Here is a 23804-nt window from a genome sequence, read left to right as displayed (position 1 = left end):
AGGTAAACCCCAGCTAACTCTTACCACACTTAGATGTATCCTGCGTTCCCACTTCCAAGAGAAGAGTGCAACAGAGCTTTACAAACAGCTAGCTTCAGAAGCACAGCATAGCAAGGAGACCCCTCAAAGCTTCCTGATGCGCGTCTTAGATTTGAGGCAGAAAGTACTGTTTGCATCCCAGGAGTCAGAATCAGGGCTTAAGTATGACCCTGCTCTAGTCCAGCGCATGTGTTTACACACAGTCCTTACAGGTCTCCAGAGTGACAGTATCAGGATAGACATGCAGCCTCTCCTGCTAGATAGTGAAACATCAGATGAGGTTTTGCTAGAGAAGCTTAACATTGCTTGTGCTAATGAGATAGAAAGACGAAACAAAAGGCGGTTTAATTCCCCACAGCCTGCTACAACGGTAAGTGTAGTCCAGTTAGAAGATACGCCATCTGCAAAGTGTCCTGTGAAGGAAGCCAAAGCTAAGATACCCGCAGAACTGTTAACAGAGTTAGCTGAACTTAATACAGGTGTAGCTTCTCTAAAAGGTCTCAGTGCAGAGATTGCTCAAATTAAGGAGACATTACAGCAGCCTATGTTTCAGTCACCGCCTTGTGTCTATGCCCCACCTCCAGTTAGGAGGCCAGATAGGGACCCCCAGCCACCTGTTTCCCATCAGCAGTATTACAGCAACTACAGTCAGCCCTAAGCACCTGACCCTGCTCAGCATCAATATGCACCTAACCTGTATACCAACCGCTCTGCTCAAGCTCCAAGGAGGTGTTTTGTCTGCCAGCAGGCCAGAAGAGATGCACGCTGCACACACTGCTTCCGATGTGGGAGTGGAGAACATTTTCAAGCTGGATGTAAAATCCAGGGGAGTCAGACCATCAAGAGAGGCCCCTTTAAACGGGGAAGGGTTAGCGCTGAGGGACGAGTGTTAACCGTAGCTACTAAAAAGTCCCAGAAATGTGCAAATTGCGCCAGAGAAGATTCATTTGAGAACCTGAAACAATGTTCATCATGTAAAGAGACACTGTACTGTTACAAAGTATGTCAAAACCAACATTGGACTAAACATAGGAAAAAATGCACTCACCTGAAAATTGACTCTACCAGGGAAAGGTTTTCCTGCACAGAGGAAAATGCCCACTCTTTACCATCCCTAGCTCAAGGTTGCCACCCCCGTAAGGTCACCTCGCTAGTCGGCAGACAGTGCCTTATTGAGTGTCACCTGAATCGCCACCACCTCCAAGCTCTATGGGACACAGGCTCTCAGGTATCGGTCATTGATGAACGATGGAAAGAGAAATCTCTCCCAAACGCAAGGCTGAGAGATGTTTCAGAAATCCTGGACTCACCTGATGATCTAAGGTTGACTGCAGCAAATGGGACTGAAATGCCGTACCTGGGATGGATTGAAACAACTTTTCGGCTAGCCTCTGAAACTGACCAAACAAAGGAACTGATCATTCCAGTGCTGGTAATGAAAGGCTGTCACCTATCGCATCCCATCATAGGTTTCAATGTTATCGAGCACATCCTGACAATGACCGACAAGACTAAACAATACAGTACAGTAAAAACAGCTTTCCCAAGCCTCAAAAGAAACAAGGTGAGAGCTTTTATACAGGCTGTTAGCGCAGAACAGACAGATAAATATGCAGTGAAAACCAAGAAAGAGAAGGTTGCTGTACCAAAACACAGTAGCATTCAGATTGAGTGCCGTGTAGCTTCCCAGCCTTTCAAAGAGGACATGACAATGCTTTTCCAGCCAGACCTGAACCCGCAGTGGCCAGACGACCTTGAGTTATTTGACACACTAGTCAGAGTCAGGAAAGGTGTTTTTCCAGTTGTCATGCTTGATGTCTCTAACCCCAGAGACCACGACATTGCCCTGCTAGGACGCACAATAATTGGTACAGTACAAACCATAATGAATGTGTTACCTGCCCAGGTCTTTGAAAAAACTGTCACCCCAGCCACAGTGAATCACACAAGCGTTCGAACCCCATGTACTGCTACTGAACAGTGGGATCCACCAGTAGGTTTAAATCACCTCACCGAAGAGCAGAGAGAGGTTGTTAGGCAAATGCTTAGAGAAGAGTGCCACTCCTCCAGATCAGACAATGACATTGGCTGTATTGAACGATTGAAAATGACTATTTCTCTAAAGGACTCTGAACCAGTCAAGCGCACATACATGTCCGTGCCCAGGCCACTGTATCAGGAGATGAAGGGTTACCTTTATGACCTCATAGCCCAGGGCTGGGTTAGGAAGTCAAACTCTTCATATTCTTCACCTGTCGTGTGCGTTCGGAAGAAGGACGGGACCCTCCGGTTGTGTATAGATTACAGAGACCTGAACAGAAAGACACATCCCGACCGCCAGCCTATCCCTCGGGTCCAAGACATCATGGACAGTTTACGTGGTAATTCCTGGTTCTCCCTCTTAGACCAGGGAAAAGCGTATCACCAGGGGTTCATCTCTGAAGAAAGCAGACCACTGACAGCATTTGTGACCCCATGGGGACTCTATGAGTGGATACGTATGCCATTCGGCCTCATGAACGCTCCTGCAGCTTTTCAGCGGTGTATGGAGGAGTGTTTGGAAGGGCTCCAGGATAACATCTGCATTCCTTATCTGGACGACACGCTAGTTTTCAGTAAAACCTTCGACAGCCATGTGAATGATGTGCGAAAAGTTTTGCAGCGTCTCAGAGAGTATGGCATTAAACTCAAACCAAGTAAGTGTGATCTCTTTAAACCCCAGGTCCGTTATTTGGGAAGAATAGTGTCTGCAGAGGGCAGCCGAGTTGACCCAGCCGATTTTGAAGCAGTAAGAGCATTGAAAGAAATCAGACCAGAGACTGTGGGCCAGCTCAGAAAAATGCTTGGTTTACTCACTTACTACAGACAGTACATCAAAGACTTTTCTAGGAGGGCCAGCTGCCTGTATGACCTCCTGAAAGCAGATTCAGAGAAATTACCTCACCACCCACGGAAAACAAAAACAAAGAAAGTAAGTAATGTGGTGCCCTCAAACAAGCCAATCCTGTGGACTGACCAGCATCAACAGGCACTTGAACAGCTGATTGAGTGTTTGCTTCACCCACCAGTCTTAGGTTTCCCTGATTTCACTCAGCCATTTGTTGTACACACTGATGCGTCACACCAAGGCTTGGGAGCAGTTCTGTATCAAAAGCAAGATGGGAAGCTTAGGGTCATTGCTTATGGCTCTCGAACCTTAACAGCCGCTGAGAAGAACTATCACTACCACTCGGGCAATCTAGAATTTCTAGCTCTGAAATGGGCAATCACTGATAAGTTCCGTGATTATTTGTACTATGCTCCGACCTTCACTGTATACAGCGATAACAACCCGCTCAGCTACATTCTGTCTACTGCAAAACTGAACGCAACCACTTCCAGGTGGGTTGCAGAATTGGCTGATTTCCACTTTACAATAAAGTACAGGCCAGGCAGAGAGTACGGCGATGCCGATGCTTTGTCAAGGATGCCACTGGATGTAGAGTCACTGATGGAAGAATGTTCTGAGGAGCTTCCACCAGACACCATTGCCGCCACGATACAAGCAGTTGAGGTACAGAAAGAGGCTGTTGTACCTTGGTCACTTTCAGCTGCATCTATGTCAGTATCAGTTGAAGGTGAGACAACCACTGCAACAATCAGCTCGATCCCAAAAGATGGGATAAGAGAAGCACAAGAATCTGATCCGGTCATCCGTCCTGTGCTCAATTTCAAACTGTCTGGTTCCAAACCGCCAGTTAAAGAGCAAAAGGAATGCAGTCCAAAGACAAAATGCCTATTCAGGGAATGGGACAAATTGACAATAGACAGTGATGGCATTCTGTACAGAATCACTACAGCCCGCAAGCAGTTAGTTCTACCAGAGCAGTACAAAGGTAAAGTGATGGAAGAGTTGCACAATAACATGGGACACCAAGGTACTGACCGCACTGTATCACTAGTGCGTGACCGCTTCTTCTGGCCATATATGCAAGCTGACATCGAGCACTATGTGACTAAAACTTGTAGCTGTGTCAAGCAGAAAAAGCCAGCCCATGAAACAAGAGCTCCTCTGACAAACATTGTGACGACACAGCCATTTGAACTGGTATGTATAGACTTCCTTCATCTCGACAGATGCAAAGGGGGATATGAGTACATCCTCGTGATTGTTGATCATTTTACACGTTTCACCCAAGCCTACGCCACCACATCAAAGTCAGGTAAAACTGCTGCAAATCTCATCTTCAATGACTTTGCCCTGAAGTTCGGGTTCCCGTCCCGCATCCACCATGACCAAGGGGGAGAATTTGAAAATCAGTTGTTCCATCAGTTAAAGAAACTCAGTGGCATGGCGGGGTCCAGAACAACACCCTATCACCCGATGGGGAACGGTCAAGTGGAACACATGAACAGAACAGTGTTGCAAATGTTAAAGACACTAACTGAGACACAAAAGTCAAATTGGAAGGAGTCTCTGAACAAACTGGTTTATGCCTATAACTGCACCCGTTACGAAGTGACTGGCTATTCACCATTTTATCTTCTGTTTGGGAGATCACCCAGGCTTCCAGTTGATATGCTCTTTGGATTGTGCACAGAGGCAGGTTCCAGTAACCAGCGAGACTACGTGGAGAACTGGAAACGAGTGATGGAAGAAGCATACGCCATTGTAAATGAAAATGCTCAGAAAGCCGCTGAAAGAAGTAAGAAGTACTATGACACTAAAGTTAGGAGTTCAGTGCTACAGCCTGGCGAGCGAGTTCTGATTAAAAACCTGACACCAAGAGGAGGACCAGGAAAACTCCGTAACTATTGGGAAGATACAATTCACACAGTAGTGAGACAAATGGGTTCAGACCTGCCGATTTATGAATTGAGACCAGAAAAGGGTAGGGGACGCTCCAGGGTCCTGCACAGAAACCTGCTCATGTCCTGTGACCACTTACCTTTTGAGACGCAACCAGAAATGACCAAAGATGACAAAAGTCAGAAAAAAAGGAGACATCAGCCTGAATCAGAGCCTCTAGATTCTGATGAAGACAGCGGGGATGAATATGACATTCATCATGAGCCGCTACAGGTTCCCACATCTCCTACAGTACCTGAGGAGAGGGATGCTGAACCAGCGAGAGAGTGGGAACACAGGCCCCCACCAGTGAAACAGACAGTTGCCGTGCCAGTCCCTGATACGCAACCAGCACAGCCTCTGGTTGAAAAGCGGCTGGAGGAGACAACAGTTGAGGAGATGAACTTGCCTGCTGAAAATTTGCCTGATGATCGTCCACCAAGTGCCTTTCCTTCATTAACTGCTGCTGAACCTGAGGGACCAGCCTACCAGCTGCCACAAAGAGAGAGACACCCTCCGAGACGTATCACCTATGATCATCTTGGTATCCCTTCCTGCTACAGTATCCAGCCACAGTTGTTCCCTGTCTACTCTGCACCAGGAATGGTTCCATGGCTGCCATCACTACAGCAATGTTACTTTCAGCCACCTTACATGTATGGGCTTCAGCAAACATGAAGCTACAGAGTTGACATGTTTGACCATGGACTACTGACTGATTTCAGACTGTCACAAGAGACAATTTGCAGACTATGCATATAGATCATTAAAAGTGATGGACTGTTGATCAATAGTATGAGAAAAGACTGCTTATGGACTGTTTATACAGCTGGTCAACAGATATGGACTGTGAAAATAACTTGTTAGTTATATTTGAACTGTGACCCTTGACCTCTGCTCAAGTACTACCTTACAGAAGAGGATTTCCTAGGTCCAGTGCATACAGACTGTTGAAGAAGACAATGTTGGTAATGTTGGGACAACATTTATTTTGTCGGGGAGAGTGTGACAGGTTAAAGGAAATACTCATAGCCTGCTATACATTAAAAAGTATTAGTAAGTTCATAGTATGTGAGGATCTTAAAACATCTAAGGTTAAAAAGATCATGCATTCTGTATTAGTTGATAGAGATTGATAACATTTATAATTGTGTTAAAAAGTTAAAATCCATCAAGTGTACAAAGGGTAAGAATTGTAAAAGGAATGTGTAAACGTTATATTGATTACTTTATTTTGTGGTGCCTAATTGAAGGGGAAAAGTGTTAATCTGTGATCTACTAAATGCTCTTTAATCCATGAGCCTGAGATCGATTGCTCTGGTCTTCACCCAAGTTCGCGGGGAAATCGCGGTCTTTTCCTCATTACAGTAAAAGTTCTCATTGAGGAAACAATACCGTATCACTCTCGTGATTATTTCTCCCCTTTTTCAGGGGCGTAACATCTACATGTACCTCAACTACTCCAGTATCCCTGGACATTGTACATTTGGTACTGGCACTGACCCTGTATATACTATACTGAACAAAAATATAAATGCAACATGAAACAATTTCCAAGATTTTACTGAGTTACAGGTCATATAAGTAAATCAGTCAATTGAAATATATTCATTAAACGCTAATCTATGGATTTCACATGACTGGGGAGCCAGGCCCAGCCAATCTGAATGTTTTTCCCCACAAAAGGGCTTTATTACAGACATAAATACTCCTCAGCACCCCCTCAGATGATCCCGCAGTTGAAGAAGCCGGATTTGGAGGTCCTGGGCTGGCGTGGTTACACATGGTCTGCGGTTGTGAGGCCAGTTGGATGTACTGCCAAATTCTCTAAAATGGAGGCGGCATATGGTAGAGAAATGAACATTCAATTATCTGGCAACAGCTCTGGTGGACATTCCTGCAGTCAGGAAGCCCATTGCATGCTCCGTCAAAACTTGAGACATCTGTGGTATTGTGTTGTGTGAAAAACTGCACATTTTAGAGTGGCTTTTTATAGTCCCCAGCACAAGGTGAACCTGTGTAATGACCATGCTGTTCAATCAGCTTCTTTATATGCCACACCTGTCAGGCGAACAGATTATCTTGGCAAAGGATAAATTCTCACTAACAGGGTTGTAAACAAATTTGTGGTCAAAATTTGAGAGAAATTGTGCTAATGGAACATTTATGGGATCTTATATTTCAGCTCATGAAACATGGGACCAACACTTTACATGTTAAGTTTATATTTTTGTTCACTATACAGTATATACAGTGCCTTCAGAAGGTATTCACACCCCTTTACTTTTTCCAAATGTTGTTTTACAGCCCGAATTTAAAATGTATTAAATTGAGATTTTGTGTGACTGATCTACACACAATACCACATATCAAAGTGGAATTTTGTTTTTAGAATTTTGTACAAATTAATGAAAATAGAAAAGCTGAAACGTCTTGAGTCAATAAGTATTCAACCCCTTTGTTATGGCTAGCTTAAATAAGTTCAAGAGTAAATATGTGCTTAACAAAATCACAATAAGTTGCTCATTCTGTGTTCAAGACTCATTCTGTGTTCAATAAAATTGGTCAATGTGATTTTTGAATGACTATCCCATCTCTATACCCAACACATACAATTATCTGTAAGGTCCCTCAATCGAGTAGTGAATTTCAAGCACAGATTCAACCACAAAAAACAGGGAGGTTTTTAAATGCTTCGCAAAGAAGGGCACCGATCGGTAGATGTGTAAAAAAACAGTGCTTCCTAACTCAGTTGCCGGAGAGGAAGCAAACTGCTCAGGGATTTCACCATGAGGTCGATGGTGATTTTAAAACAGTTACCGAGTTTAATGGTTGTGATATGAGAGAACTGATGATGGATCAACAACATTGTATTTACTCCACAATACTAACCTAAATGACAGAGTGAAAAAAGTTAGCCTGTACAGAATAGAAATATTCCAAAACATGCATCCTGTTTGTGACAAGGCACTTAATTGCAGTAATACTGCAAAAAATGTGGCAAAGAAATTTACTTTTTGTCCTGAATACAAAGTGTTGTTTTTGGGGAAAATTCAACACTTCACTGAGTACCACTCTTCATATTTTCAAGCATTGTGGTAGCTACATCATGTTATGGGTATGCTTGTCATCAGCAAGGACTAGGGTTTTTTGGTGGATAAAAAGAAACAGAATAGAGCTAAGCACAAGCAAAATCCTAGATGAAAACCTGGTTCAGTCTGCTTTCCAACAGACACTGGGAGATGAATTCATCTTTCAGCAGGACAATAACCTAAAACACAAGGCCAAATCTACGATGGAGTTGCTTAACAAGACGACATTAAATGTTCCTGAGTGGCCTAGTTACAGTTTTGACTTAAATCGGCTTAGAAATGTATGGCAAGACTTGAAAATGGCTGTCTAGCAAAGATCAATAACTAACTTGACAGAGCTTGAAGAATTTTAAAAAGAATAATCGGGCAAATTTTGTACAATTCATGTGTGCAAAGCTATTAGAGACTCAGACTCACAGCTGTAATCGCTGCCAAAGGTGTTTCAAACATTGACTCAGGGGGTGAATACTTATCTAATCAAGATTTGTTTTTATAATAAATGTTAGAATGACATTACAGAATATTTTGTGTAGATCGTTGACCAAAAATGACAATTAAATCTATTTGAATTCCACTAAAACAAAAGAAAATGGAAAATATCAAGGGCTGTGAATACTTTCTGAAGAGACTGTAGCTGACATTCTCCAGTTTTTCTTTTCCTTCCTCTTATTTCTTAGTTCTCGTGTTTTTTACTTATATACTATTTTGATTTTGAATACTGTATTGTTGGCAATTATAAGGGCTTTCAAGTTAAACATTTCAATGTACCCGTGCATGACACACAACTTGAACCTACCGTGCCTTCGGAAAGTATTCAAACCCCTTGACTTTTTCCTCATTTTGTTATGTTACAGCCTTATTCTAAAATTGATTAAATTATTTTTACCCTCATCACTACACACAATACCCCATGATTACAAAGCAAAAACTTGTTCATAGAAATGTTTGCTAATTTATAAATAAAACATTACATTTACATAAGTTCAGACCCTTTACTCAGTACTTTGTTGAAGAACCTTTGGCAGCGTTTACAGCATCGAGTGTTCTTGGGTATGACACTACAAGCTTGGCACACCTGTATTTGGGGAGTTTCTCCCATTCTTTCTGCAGATCTGTCAGGTTGGATGGGGAGCGTTGCTGCACAGCTATTTTCAGGTCTCTCCAGAGATATTTGATTAGGTTCAAGTCCGGGCTCTGGCTGGGCCACTCATGGACATTCAGAGACTTGTCCTGAAGCCACTCCTGCATTGTCTTGGTTGTGTGCTTAGGGTCATTGTCCTGTTGGAAGGTAAACCTTCTGAGGTCTGAGGTCCTGAGCGCTCTGGAGCAGGTTTTTATCAAGGATCTCTTTGTACTTTGCTCCGTTCATCTTAGCCTCGATCCTGACTAGTCTCCAAGTCCCTGCCGCTGAAAAACATCCCCACAGCATGATGCTGCCACCACCAGGCTTTACTGTAGGGATGGTGCAAGGCTCCCTCCCGACGTGATGCTTGACATTCAGGCCAAAGAGTTCAATCTTGGTTTCATCAGACCAGAGAATCTTGTTTCTCATGGTCTGAGAGGTGCCTTTTGGCAAACTCCAAGCGGGTTGTCATGTGCCTTTTACTGAGGAGTGGCTTCCATCTGGCCACTCTATCATAAAGGCCTTATTGGTGGAGTGCTGCAGAGATGGTTGTCCTTCTGGAAGGTTCTCCCATCTCCACAGAGGGACTCTAGAGCTCTGTAAGAGTGACCATTGATTTCTTAGTCACCTCCCTGACCAAGGCCCTTCTCCCCCGATTGCTCAGTTTGGCCGGGAAGCCAGCTCTAGGCAGACTCTTGGTGGTTCCAAACTTCTCCCATTTAAGAATGATGGAGGCCACTGTGTTCTTGGGGACTTTCAATGCTGCAGACATTTGTTGGTACCCTTCCCCAGATCTGTGCCTCGACACAATCCTGTCTCGGAGCTCTATGGATAATTCCTTCGACCTCATGGCTTGGTTTTTGTTCTCTGACATGCACTGTCTACTGTGGGACCTTTATATAGACAGGTGTGTGCTTTTCCAAATCATGTCCAATCAATTGAATTTACCACAGGTGGACTCCAATCAAGTTGTAGAAACATTTCAAGGATGATCAATGGAAACAGGATGTACCTGAGCTCAATTTCGAGTCTCATAGTGAAGGGTCTGAATACTTACAGTACCAGTCACAAGTTTGGACACACACCTACTCATTCAAGGGTTTTTCTTTATTTTTACTATTTTCTTCATTGTAGAATAATAGTTAATACATAAAAGCAATGAAATAACATATATGGAATCATGCTGTAATCAAAAAAGTGTTAAACAAATCAAAATATATTTGAGATTTGAGATTCTTCAAAGTAGCCACCCTTTGCCTTGGTGACAGCTTTGGACACTATTGGCGCTACCTGCTCGAATGCATAGTGCCAACTGTAAAGTTTGGTGAAGGAGGAATAATGGTCTCGGGCTGTTTTTCATGGTTTGGGCTAGGCCCCTTAGTTTCAGTGAAGGTAAATCTTAAGGCAACAGCATACAATGACATTCTAGACGATTCTGTGCTTCCAACTTTGTGGCAACAGTTCGGGGAAGGCCCTTTCCTGTACTGGCCTGCACAGAGCCCTGACCTCTACCCCATCGAACACCTTTGGGATGAATTGGAACGCCGACTGCGAGCATGGCCTAAATACCCAACATCAGTGCCCGACCTCACTAATGCTTTTGTGGCTGAATGGATGCAAGTCCCCGCAGCAATATTCCAACATCTAGTGGAAAGCCTTCCCAGAAGATTGAAGGCTGATTTTGCAGCAAAGGGGGGACCAAATCCATATTAATTCCCATGATTTTGGAACGAGATGTTCGACGAGCAGGTTTCCACATAATTTTGGTCATGTAGTGTATCTAAGTGAGACATTTAATAACAAAGGCAGACTTGATCATGTGCGCCTCGTCTTGTATAATGAATATATGGCCCCTTACCCATATTTCATTATCCACTCCTGCAATGTTGTTAGGCTACTGACTTGTTTGAAAAGAGTTGCTAAAGGACGATTAGAATACTGACTTCACTAGCCAATGTCAAATCCACCTTTCCTGAGCTAATGAGCACTGGAAAAAGACCACAACAACTTTACAGTAAACTGATTGTCGACATTTGCATTCAGCTATTTGTTAAATAACAAGTTAATATCAAGTAATTATCAGGTGTTTCATTGGTTTTATTATGAGAGCACTGGCCTATAGTAGATGAACCAGAACTGAGGGAAGGTAACAAGTACAGATTGGAATGCAGCCAGAGAAGCAGCATTTGGAGCTTGGCACTGCAAAAAGGATCATGTACAAGGTGAGAATATTAACTTTATTTACTACGTAACATCTAAATCACTTGCATTAATGTATGTCGTCTTCAGTCCACATAGATTTATTGTCGTGTTTTTTAATTTTATTCTTTGAATTGAATAGCGATCTGTTTCATAAAAAAATATTTAGGGGACTCGAACTCACGGTGACGCACTAGAGGCTTTTAAGGACAGCGAGCCAGACACCAGACTGTCAAGGGCATTGCATTGCAAGAAATGCATAATGTAGTATAAAACCTATAATAAAAAAATACATTTAAAAATGCAGTATGTCGCGCACATGAATAACCAACTGAACAACGTTAACTCCTGGCTCTGTAAGGTAGCCAATATGTCAACAGTAATCCATAGCCAGCTAATGTAAAAAGTGAGTAAACTCGCTTAGTTAGTTTTTCACACGTGTTATTTAACCAGTGAGTTTACCATTTTGCGATCTTGTTGCTACAGTGTGGAAATGCTTTAGGCTATGATGTGACTGCTAGAAGTTCATGAACTAGACAGACACTCGATAAACCGGTAGATGTGTAGCTATCAAGTCCCCACTTAATGTGATTAACAATACACTTATTTGACACTAGATGGCAACATAGTTTTTTTGTAAATCTTAAGGGCCTCAATTCTCAATTTTATTACAACTTCTAGCTTCTACTCCTAGGGTGTTTGCGGGTCTGAATGGACTGTTGGACCTGTGAAACGTTCAACATTGGGATGGCTGCATTGAGCCCTCCAATAGTAGGTCTCAGCTGCAAAATGTAATATTTTAGCCAAATATTTGGAAAGTATTTATTCACTATTCAATTGTTTTTCCCCCGTTAGTTTTCATACTTAATATTAATGAAAGCAATATTCACATGATTTAAAATGTGTGTCTGTGTGTTCATGTGTTTGACCTTTGCACACAAGCACGAGCCAAGTCTATAATCCTCAGAACAGTGTGTCAAACTAAATTCATGTAAATAATTGACTCAGTCAAAAAAAGAAAAGAAAACCTGAAGGGCTTCCAATACATATTCTTGTTATTATGTGTTTCAGAAAGAGATCAAAACTTTGTGAAATTAAGTGTGTTGTGTAAATGTTTCTTTGTTCCAAAATGTGACATGTGTGTTTGCTTATCGTCAGGCTATGCTGTAGAGTGGATATGCTCTCAACTACAAAACGTGAATAACAGCCTTGAGACCTACCATTTCTCTGTGTGACTGAGAGAGTGTAGACCAAACTGTTGATGTCCCAGTTGTTCTGTGTCTCCTCAGGTAGCAGGGGTGGCTGCTGTGCCTGTAACTCTCAGCCTGATGTCAGGTACTGTGTTTGCTGCCGCCGAGGACAAGCCCAATGTCACCTTAAATACAAATGAGGTACTGCATTGTGCACATAATCACACTTTCTGAAGTCTGTCAGCATACTTCCTGTCTGAGGCAAGCCAACATTGGTATGAGGTAACTGACCCATGTAAAATGTTGTTTGTTACAGCTCTCCCTCTACACTACACCGCAGCAGAAGTTCCGCTATGTGGAGCCAGATATAGGGCACTTGGAGCCAGGTGTTACCACTCTAAGGAAACTGGCAGAGCCGTATGTTACTTGGTGTCAGGTACATTGATGACCCTACTCACCAGTGAAATACTGGGTGACAGTCATTATTTCCTTTGTTAGGAACAGTCTTTCCTCTCAGAAAATAAAGACAGTTGTTGGGTGTTTGTTTAGATATGTAATTCTAGGGAAGATTCATAATGTCTGATAGCCCAGCCTCACTGCATGGACCCAAAATAACTTCACATGGGCACTGAAATGTGAAATGTTTTTGCCATGCTTTACATTGTCATCCCAGCTGCTTTTACATATTTTACAATGCACCCTTTTTTCTGTGACCTCCAAAGATTTACTGTGATTAGTTGTGACCGGTAAATATTAACTACAGTAGGTCTCACTAATGTCATTCATCTCAATTTCTCTTTGCGTATTGAGTATCCATAGTAGTTATTTTCCCAGAGACCAGTTAATATTTACTGGTATTCCTATGTGTCTAGAGCAGGGTTTCTTAAACTATGGGTCGGGACCCAATGTGGGCCCTGGGCATATGAAATGTGGGTCGTGAGTTATACATCTATAATAACACACTATTTGTTCTTAATTTGGGTCGTTGGAGGAAGATTTAGGGTCATGGGAGCACAGTACATTTCTAATTTGGGTCTCGAGCTGAAAAAGTTTAAGAAAGAGAAATACTGTACATTGTGTTTCACCATGGTCAGTTTATTTTTATTTCACCTTTATTTAACCAGGTAAGCTAGTTGAGAACAAGTTCTCATTTGCAACTGTGACCTGGCCAAGAAAGCAAAGCAGTTCGGCACATACAACAACACAGAGTTACACATGGAATAAACAAACATACAATCAATAATACAGTAGGAAAATATATATACAGCATGTGCAAATGAGTTGGATAAGGGAGGTAAGGCAATAAATAGCGAAGTAATTACAATATAGCAATTAAACACTGGAATGGTAGAATGTGCAGAAGATAAATGTACAAGTCGAGATACTGGGGTGTCACGGGCGTCGTATGGATTGGACCAAAATGCAGCGGGAGTGTGTATACTCATCTTCTTTTTATTAGGTAGAAAGAAAACCAAAACAAAACACACGTATACAAAAACAACGACGAATAAACAGTCCTGTAAGGCTTACAGTCCTGTAAGGCTTACAGCTATACAAAGAACAACTACCTACAAATCCCATAGAAAAACACCCCTCTTAAATAGGACCTTCAATTAGAAGCAACGAGGAGCAGCTGCTTCCAATTGAAGGTCCACCCAATAAACATCACATAGAAATAGACATACTAGAACTAACATAGAAATAGACTAACAAAGAACATAGCCCAACAAACCCCGAAACACTCTAAACAAACACCCCTCTTAAATATGAACATAGCCCAACAAACCCCGAAACACTCTAAACAAACACCCCCTGCCACGTCCTGACCAAACTACAATAACAAAATAACCCCTTATACTGGTCAGGACGTGACAGTACCCCCCCCCCCCCCCCCCCCCCCAAACAAAAACACAAAAATAAACCCGAAACAAAAATAATCCCAAACTAAAGGGAGGGAAGGGAGGGTGGCCACCGTCACTGACGGTTCTTGTGCTACACCCCCCCCTCCCCAACCTCCTACTACGGAGGTGGCTCAGGCTCCGGCCTTACTCCCCAACCTAACCTGTCCACCCCCGCTAACTGGTTATTATATATTACCCCTCCCGAAGTCTCTGGACTAAGGCGCATCGCTGAAGACCTCGGGCTGAGGCGCGTCGCTGGAGACCTCGGGCTGGTGCGCCTCGCTGGAGACCTCGGACTGGCGGGCGACTCTGGAAGCTCCGGACTAGAGGGCGACTCTGGCTGCGCCGGTTCCGGACTGTAGAGCGACATTCTCGGTTCCGGACTGTAGGCTGTCTCTCTCGGTTCCGGACTGTAGGCCGTCTCTTTCGGTTCCGGACTGTAGGCCGTCTCTCTCGGTTCCGGACTGTAGGCCGTCTCTCTCGGTTCCGGACTGTAGGACGTCGCCGGAAGCTCTGGACGGGGAACTGTCGCCGGAAGCTCTGGACGGGGTACTGTCGCCGGAAGCCCTGGACGGGGTACTGTTGTCGGAAGCTCTGGACGGGGTACTGTCGTTGGAAGCTCTGGACGGGGACTGCGCACTGAAAGCCTGATGCGTGGGGCTGGCTTTGGAAATGCCAGACTATTTACACGCACCACAGGGCTAGTGCGAGGAGCAGGAGCAGGATGTACTGGACTGGGCTGACGTACTGGAGGCCTGGTGCGTGGGGCTGGTACTGGAGGTACCAGACTGGGGACACGCACCCCAAGGCTAGTGCGAGGAGCGAGAACAGGACGTACTGGACTGGGCTGACGCACTGGAGGCCTGGTGCGTGGTGCTGGCTTTGGAGACGCCAGACTGGAAACACGCACCTCAAGGCTAGTGCGTCCTGACCAATCTACAATAACAAAATAACCCCTTATACTGGTCAGGATGTGACATGGGGTGCAAAGGAGCAAGATAAATAAATAAATAACAGTATGGGGATGAGGTAGATTGGATGGGCTATTTACAGATGGGCTATGTACAGGTGCAGTGATCTGTGAGCTGCTCTGACAGCTGGTGCTTAAAGCTAGTGAGGGAGGTAAGAGTCTCCAGCTTTAGTGATTTTTGCAGTTCGTTCCAGTCATTGGCAGCAGAGAACTGGAAGGAAAGGCGGACAAAGGAAGAATTGGCTTTGGGGGTGACCAGTGAGATATACCTGCTGGAGCGAGTGCTACGGGTGGGTGCTGCTATGGTAACCAGTGAGCTGAGATAAGGCAGGGCTTCACCTAGCAGAGACTTGTAGATGACCTGGAGCCAGTGGGTTTGGCGTCGAGTATGAAGCGAGGGACAGCCAACGAGAGCATACAGGTCGCAGTGGTGGGTAGTATATGGGGCTTTGGTGACAAAACGGATGGCACTGTGATAGACTGCATCCAATTTGTTGAGAAGAGTGTTGGAGGCTATTTTGTAAATGACATCGTCGAAGTCAAGGATCGGTAGGATGGTCAGTTTTACGAGGGTATATTTGGCAGCCTGAGTGAAGGATGCTTTGTTGCGAAATAGGAAGCCGAATCTAGATTTAATTTTGGATTGGAGATGTTTAATGTGAGTCTGGAAGGAGAGTTTACAGTCTAACCAGACACCTAGGTATTTGTAGTTGTCCACATATTCTAAGTCAGAACCGTCCAGAGTAGTGATGCTGGACGGGCGGGCAGGTGCGGGCAGCGATCGGTTGAAGAGTATGCATTTAGTTTTACTTGCATTTAAGAGCAGTTGGAGGCCACAGAAGGAGAGTTGTATGGCATTGAAGCTCGTCTGGAGGTTAGTTAACACAGTGTCCAAAGAAGGGCCAGAGGTATACAGAATGGTGTCGTTTGCGTAGAGGTGGATCAAAGAATCACCAGCAGCAAGAGCGACATCATTGATGTATACAGAGAAGAGAGTCGCCCCGAGAATTGAACCCTGTGGCACCCCCATAGAGACTGCCAGAGGTCCGGACAACAGGCCCCCCGATTTGACACACTGAACTCTATCTGAGAAGTAGTTGGTAAACCAGTCGAGGCGGTCATTTGAGAAACCAAAGCTGTTGAGTCTGCCAATAAGAATGTTGTGATTGACAGAGTCGAAAGCCTTAGCCAAGTCGATGAATACGGCTGCACAGTATTGTCTCTTATCGATGACGGTTATGATATCGTTTAGTACCTTGAGCGTGGCTGAGGTATACCCATGACCAGCTCTGAAACCAGATTGCATAGCGGAGAAGGTACGGTGGGATTTGAAATGGTTGGTAATCTGTTTGTTAACTTGGCTTTCGAAGACCTTAGAAAGGCAGGGTAGAATAGATATAGGTCTGTAGCAGTTTGGGTCTAGAGTGTCTCCCCCTTTGAAGAGGGGGATGACCGCGGCAGCTTTCCAATCTATCGGAAAGTCAGACGATACCAAAGAGAGGTTGAACAGGCTAGTAATAGGGGTTGCAACAATTTTGGCAGATCATTTTAGAAAGAGAGGGTCCAGATTGTCTAGCCCGGCTGATTTGTAAGGGTCCAGATTTTGCAGCTCTTTCAGAACATCAGCTATCTGGATTTGGGTGAAGGAGAAGTGGGAGAGGCTTGGGCGAGTTGCTGTGGAGGGTGGCCAGGTGGAAAGCATGGCCAGCTGTAGAAAAATGCTTATTGAAATTCTCAATTATAGTGGATTTATCGGTGGTGACAGTGTTTCCTAGCCTCAGTGCAGTGGGCAGCTGGGAGGAGGTGCTCTTATTCTCCATGGACTTTACAGTGTCCCAGAACTTTTTTGAGTTTGTGCTACATGATGCAAATTTCTGCTTAAAAAAGCTAGCCTTAGCTTTCCTAACTGCCTGTGTATATTTGTTCCTAACTTCCCTGAAAAGTTGCCTATCACGGGGGCAGTAAATCTGTACTGCGCATTTCACATGGATCAGTAGACCTTTACTGTGAATTTATGCTGCTATCGATAATCATTGCACGTGTTGGAATGATTTTGTCTGTGCTGTGAAGTGTTAATCGTGATTGTGCTGCTCTGCTTCTGCCCCTGTGATCACACCAACGATCTGCTGCCCGTTTAGCAAACAAGCCATTCGGCAGTGGAAAAGGTTCAGGTACTCCCCATAGCCACGAACACATACACTTGTGTACACACACACACACACACACACACACACACACACACACACACACACACACACACACACACACACACACACACACACACACACACACACACACACACACACACACACACACACACACACACACACAGAGAGAGAGCGAATCATCATAAACTCACAGAGGGGGATAAAGATTAAGCTGATTAGTTAATTCTAAGAGACTGGTAATGTACTCTGTAAAGAATGTAAAAATTCCCAGGTACTGCTGACGCATGCCAGACCTTACAATGCCTGGATAGGTATTTTGTTTTGTATCAGCTAACCACATCATATCTTTTAGCAATCTGTGAGTCGATGACACACTCAACCATTGGTTGATGCATGCAACGTCTGAGCAGGGGTACGCGACATCTGTGTTTGTCACTGATCACTGTTTCTTAGTTGTCCTCCTGACCTCTTCCCCATTGACTCTTTCAGTCCGGAGATAAGCAGCTCATTAACATACAGCACATGTTTGTCAGTACAGTGCCTTGGCTGGAACTTTATTGGTAGTTGTTCTTGTACAGTGCAGAATGTCTTTACAATGGGTCAAGGGTACACAAAGTGCTGTTGTTTGATGTTTAACTCGAGCACTCTACTGGATAACAGAATGGCCAGTGCTTTAGGCCCACAGAACTGGATGAGGTTTCTGGGGGCATGGCAGTCCTACCACTAGTTATACTACCAGTATAACCATCACAGTACAAACAACGCAAAGCATCACAGGTGCACTGGGTGCTCAGTAAACTTAAATTGAAGACTATTCGGCAAGAGCATATTTACTATGAAATATCGTATTATCATGTTATCATATTATTAAATGTGAACTTATTCTTTAACAATTAAAAATAAGCATTTATCCATTCTTGAATGCCTCTCAAGGTGCAGACATTGGGTGATATTAGCGGATGTATGTTACATGTTCACTGTACTGTCCTTACCTGTGGGATTCAGGGTGTCATTGTAAAAGTGAAGCCCAAGGTTGAAAGTGCCATCCAATTAGGAAGTGGTAAGAAAACACACGCCCCGTGATACACATAAATTATACACATTACTCATTACTGTGGTCTTGTGTGGCTCAGTTGTTAAAGCATGGTGCTTGCAACGCGTGGGTTCAATTCCAACTGGGGCCACTCAGACGTAAATGTATGCACACCTGACTGTTTAATAGTCACTTTGGATAGAAGCATCTGCAAAATGGCATTTATTATTATATTCATACACTGCAATGTACACCCATTTGTACAATTAGAATATCAGTTTCAGTTTGGTACCAGAGTTATTTTCTGTACTTTCAGAGACCTTCACATTCCTACAAAACCCTCCTGCTGAATTCTACCCCCTGGTTGCGGTCATTGGATTTCCTGGTATCATTGGACTCTTTCTTGCAAGAGGTATTCGTTTTGAGTTTGGATGATGAGTACCCTGTTTTTGATCTCCATTGTGTGTTTGGGTTTATCCACTTTGTCTCTGTGTTTAAGCAAACACTCTGTATCAGTGAGTCTCTGAGCTAGAGTCTGGTCTAGCGGTAGAGCTGTTGCCTCCAGACCATATCAAATATCAGACCTACTACTGCTTCCTGTTGCCCTATCCGGTTTTCCCTTTCTTGCTTCTAATCTATCTCCTTGAATAAAAATAGTCTGTGGTCCTCTCTCTTGTGTCTCCTAGGCTCAAGGGTGAAGAAGCTCATCTACCCTACAGGGCTGATGGCTGCGGGATACTCTATGTACTACCCCCAAGTGGCCGCATCAATCACCAAGGTGAGTGAGCGCGTCAATATATCGTATGTCGTATGTTTTTATTTGTACTTGCACGTGTGGGAGAAAATGAATATTGTTCCATGCCAAGACATAGTGTTGTAGGGTAATCTTGTGATGTTCAGTTCTCAATGTATACTGTTGTGTTTAAGCCTATTTTTCCTTCCCACAGAACACAGGAGACTCGTTGTACGATTTTGCCCTGCAGGGCTACGTTAACGTAGAGAAAGTTTTCAACTCCGCCACCACACCAGTAGAGGGGAAGGTGAGCTCATCCTGTCAGGTCCAAAACTAGTACAGATTATTTGTAGGCTCCCAAGGCACAACATCGCAGTGCTAGAGGCGTCACTACAGACCCTGGTTCAATACCAGGCTGTATCACAACCGGCCGTGATCGGGAGTCGCACAATTGGCCCAGCGTCATCCGGGTTAGAGGAGGGTTTGGCCGGGGTAGGCCGTCATTATAAATAAGAATTTGTTCTAAGTGGACTTGCCTAGTTAAAAAGGTTACAAAAATGTGTAATGGGTTGTCAAGTCTGAATTTTCACATGCTGCCATGGTTCCTTTCACAGCCAATGAAAAAAAAACAAAAAAAAACAGCCAGGCTGCATAGTCCAAACCCTGATTACAGCAGCTACAACAAAACATTTCTGCACAACACCAGTCTTCCAGCGCCCAACACCTTCATTGACCTGGTGGTCAATTAGCCTGCAGACGTATGGAACAGCCCAATCACTTGTCACTTAACATTGTCAATTCATAAATGTTTGTGATACCACAAAACAAAATCAGTACTTTACGTATCAGGCGCTTATGCTAACAAATTACAGCTAAAGGCTTAATGACTTCTTTTTTCAGATAAGATCATTGACAACAAAACAAGATTAGTCTTCCCAGGTATAACAGGTCCAGCTCCCTGTATGCTACTGTACATCATGGTTAGGCTTGCGCCCATCTGCAACTCTTATGACCTGCAATAGCCCAGTGTTTCTTTGGCATTTACCCAGGATGAGGCAGTACCGGTCACTTAGGTTATAAAATTGATGTATTGGAAGTTCAACTTTGATGTAAATGTACTGTGTTTGTTGACCTAAAAAATGTATCGTATCTATTAACATTGCTTTTTTACAGTAAAACTAAAAGCCACAAAAATACTGTAAAGGCACCCTAGGCATGTGTGAGGACAAATGGAGAAAAAAAAAAAAAAAAAAGTTTGAAAAGACATTTAAGAGCTCTGTCCTTCCATAAACAAGCCCCCCCCACTTCTGAGCCAGACGTTATCATTGGTAGAAAAACGTTGCTTTCGAAACTTAACCTATAGAAAACATGCCGAGTCCTCTGTTCCAGTACACAATCACATGACTAGCTGATGTCAGCATAGTTCTGGGGTTAAATGTGTAAGACACATTTCAGTTGACTAGGTCACTCACAACCATTCAGACACAAGTAAATTAAACTTGATGACTTCTAGTTATAAAAAACCCAGATATATAAACAAACTGTTTTTGTATTTAATGACACATTTAAAAAAAAAAAACATTGACAATGGAGTCAAAGGGGAAGGCTTTGCCGTCAGTAATCATTTGCTGACTTCAGCGCTTCTTGGTAGAAATCTTAACCAGGTCATCCTTCTCAATCGCATAGAGTCGCCAGCCCTCCTCGTCAGACAGGTCTGAGGCTCCACGGCGCTTGTAGAACTCTATGGACGGCTTGTTCCACTCTGCCACGATGAAGTGCATGCTACTGCAGCGAGTCTTAACTGCCGTCTGTTGACGAGGACAATAAAGTTAGACAGGGTCATCAAATAGCCTGAGACTGTTCCATAGGCTGGACTTAACTATATGATGTATAGGCTCGACTTTTTCATGTTTTGGAAAAGCAAATGTCTTTCCAGTGAATTGATTGCAAAAAAGTAGACTTACTTACCCCACTCAGAAGCTTCAGGATATCTGACCCAATACCATAACCTGAGAGAAAACAGGATCAAAGATTAGATTGATGTTTAAGCCCTGGATCCATGGACCCTGACTCAGTTGCCTTGCCTTCAATGTAAATAACACATATGTTAGGACAAGACTCAGAGTAGACAATACTTACCCCTGAACTCCTTCATCACATAGAAGTCCTCTAGGTAGAGCAGCTTTCCAATCCAGGGGTCATAGGTGAAGTAGTACATGGCAAACCCAATGATAGTGTATCCTAAAACAGTGAAAACATCCACATCAAAACCAGCAAGGAAGCATGTGTTAAACTACTAGGACTTGATGCTAAACCCCACAGGGCTTATTGTGTATGATAATGGAGAGTCAGGAAAATCTATGGGGCCTAGTTATGATATAACTAGGAGGTGTTTGAGAATTTATAAGTTGACATTCCAAACCACATCATGATTAATATCGGAGTCCATGCTTGGTAAGGTTGGTCCTTGAGATGCATCATGCTCTGCAAGGTTGTCCGAGTTGAAACTGGACTTCGAGTTATCCACACCAACACTGCACATTTTAAGTTTGGAATTTAAAGGGAAACGCCACTCAAACACATATTGCATCATCCCAATGATGGCCGGTGACACTTTACTTCTTGAACGTCCAATATCTTGAAAACGTGCCTGTTGACATGCAAAACTTGTTGGGACTATATAAACATTGGACTAATGTAAAAAAAAAAGTTGGAGTGTATTTCCCCTTGAATAATTTAACCGTTGCACTATTTCCTTAAACGGTAATTAAAATGTGTGTGGTGTGAGCGAGAGAGAGAGTGGAAACAGAATTACAACATATTTTACCATCTGAGCTCTGATGATCCTCAGGGACTTCCGCGACGACGCAATGGTAGAACGGATGATCCCCAAAGCCGTCCTCAAGTAGTTCTAAAATAAATGACATTTATGAAGAGGCTTCGGATTTGTTTGGACATTTGGGGTTAACATTTCATATGGTCACAATTGGCCAAACAAACACGGGCCTAAAAGTAGACTACCTTTCTCTGTCAAGATGACCTGCTCCTCCATTTCTTCAAATTTAGCAAGTTCCTGGAAATATAGGGCATAAAAAAAATCCTTATAGTTAATAAAAGCATTGTTAGTCAAATGTCACAATAGAGAAATATGCCAAGGCTTTTTTTTTTTTTTTAAATGAACAAGAAAATCAAACTTTTATAACAGTGATTTGAGAAAGACTAGATACATTTCTACACAAATCCTTACACACAGGGAATGGAACCTCCTTTTACCTTTATGAGTCGCAATATGTCTGACACGTCCTTGGGCTCAGCTTTCCGTAATATAAAGATGGACATTTTCTTCTTTTACTCTTTTTTCCTTTTCTTACAAGTCCTCGAAATGTAAAAAGAAGCAAAACCTGTTTCTTCATCCGCTTCTCAGGAGTTCACCCCCCGCAATAGTTTAGGATTCCAGCTCGTGCGGAATTACATTCGCCTAGGTCGCAGGCAGCGCAATACCGTTCTAGAGCGCTTTACCCCTTTTTATACGCACTTCGCATGTCACAATCACATCCGGATGACTAAACGGTCGTCACTAGTTACCCCAACCACAAAGTCATTTCTAAAATTAATATTCTTAAAATGTGATTTTAAACCTAACCTTAACCACACTGCGACCTTTGTGCCTAACCCTAACCTTAAATGAAGACAAAAAAGCTCAAATGTTGTTTTCATACATTTTTACGAGAAATCGCATTTAGAATTTGTGGCTGTGCTATCTCATGGCAATCAGCCTAAACGGGAAAAGGGTCTCTGCAGTCCATGACTCATTGGGTGTGAGCGTTCAGCAATGCCGCGTTCAAGTACTTGTCAGAATTACGAAACTCAGAAACGTGCATCTGCGACAGACGAACACCAACGTCAGTGGTTTTCCAACAGCAAGGCTCAGATCAACATGGCAGTGTCAACAAACATTTATAAACAATCAGTTTTATTTACAAAATGTCGAAATAAACTTTTCTATACCCCCATATAACACACTCAAACTGAAAACATGACGTGCGTACAATTGTTTCAGAGAGGTATCCCTGTAGCTTTTAGAATCACAGCAAAGTTGGTTCCTGATTCAATCACGTCAAAGAGTATCTAGTATATTGACAAGATAGTTGAGTGACCGCTCCAACATTGAAAATACAAGTCCTCAAAAGATGGAAGGCAGGCGAGATCAGATGGGACCATTCTAGCAAATGAGAGGGCAGACATACTGTGAACAACAGGCACAACTAAGTAGTTTTTCTAAAATTGGCAGGAATGCCACGTACATCCACTCATATCAGTACATTTGTAAACAGCCTAAACATTGCAAACCTCTATTGGATCAAATAGGCCTATTGTAATTAGATTTGGGGGTAAATCCTCTAGCTTCGCCTCTTCCTTTCGGGTTATTTGAATCAGCTGTGTAGTGCTAGGGCAAAAAACTAAGCGTGCAAGGGGGGGCAGGACCAAGTTCGGGAAACCCTGCACTAGCTGGTGAGAAGCATTCGCA

At 43.3% G+C, this 23804-nt stretch overlaps 3 protein-coding genes across 3 annotated transcripts; 2 read left to right on the top strand and 1 right to left on the bottom strand.

The window, feature by feature from the left end:
• Positions 1 to 11263: 11263 nt before the first annotated feature.
• Positions 11264 to 13607, top strand: LOC115204395 (MICOS complex subunit MIC26-like). Its single transcript, XM_029769929.1, has 3 exons — positions 11264 to 11304; positions 12571 to 12672; positions 12788 to 13607. The coding sequence occupies exons 1-3, from the start codon at positions 11296 to 11298 to the stop codon at positions 12914 to 12916; spliced, it is 240 nt and encodes a 79-aa protein (XP_029625789.1). The 5' UTR covers positions 11264 to 11295; the 3' UTR covers positions 12917 to 13607.
• A 4487-nt stretch (positions 13608 to 18094) lies between these two features.
• LOC115202635 (MICOS complex subunit Mic26-like) lies at positions 18095 to 19700 on the top strand. Its single transcript, XM_029766720.1, has 4 exons — positions 18095 to 18116; positions 18860 to 18955; positions 19230 to 19321; positions 19491 to 19700. Exons 1-4 carry the CDS (start codon positions 18095 to 18097, stop codon positions 19611 to 19613), a joined length of 333 nt encoding a protein of 110 aa, XP_029622580.1. The 3' UTR covers positions 19614 to 19700.
• A 1107-nt stretch (positions 19701 to 20807) lies between these two features.
• LOC115204394 (diamine acetyltransferase 1) lies at positions 20808 to 22824 on the bottom strand. Its single transcript, XM_029769928.1, has 6 exons — positions 22550 to 22824; positions 22298 to 22349; positions 22104 to 22187; positions 21416 to 21517; positions 21245 to 21285; positions 20808 to 21084 (listed from the first exon to the last, which is right to left on the bottom strand). The coding sequence occupies exons 1-6, from the start codon at positions 22613 to 22615 to the stop codon at positions 20911 to 20913; spliced, it is 519 nt and encodes a 172-aa protein (XP_029625788.1). The 5' UTR covers positions 22616 to 22824; the 3' UTR covers positions 20808 to 20910.
• Between the last annotated feature and the right edge of the window lie 980 nt (positions 22825 to 23804).

Source organism: Salmo trutta, chromosome 12 (genome assembly GCF_901001165.1).
Source record: "Salmo trutta chromosome 12, fSalTru1.1, whole genome shotgun sequence".
NCBI classification, from domain to species: domain Eukaryota; kingdom Metazoa; phylum Chordata; class Actinopteri; order Salmoniformes; family Salmonidae; genus Salmo; species Salmo trutta.
The sequence above is the reverse complement of the archived record's forward strand: the minus strand, read 5'-3'. Positions and strand labels throughout refer to the sequence as shown.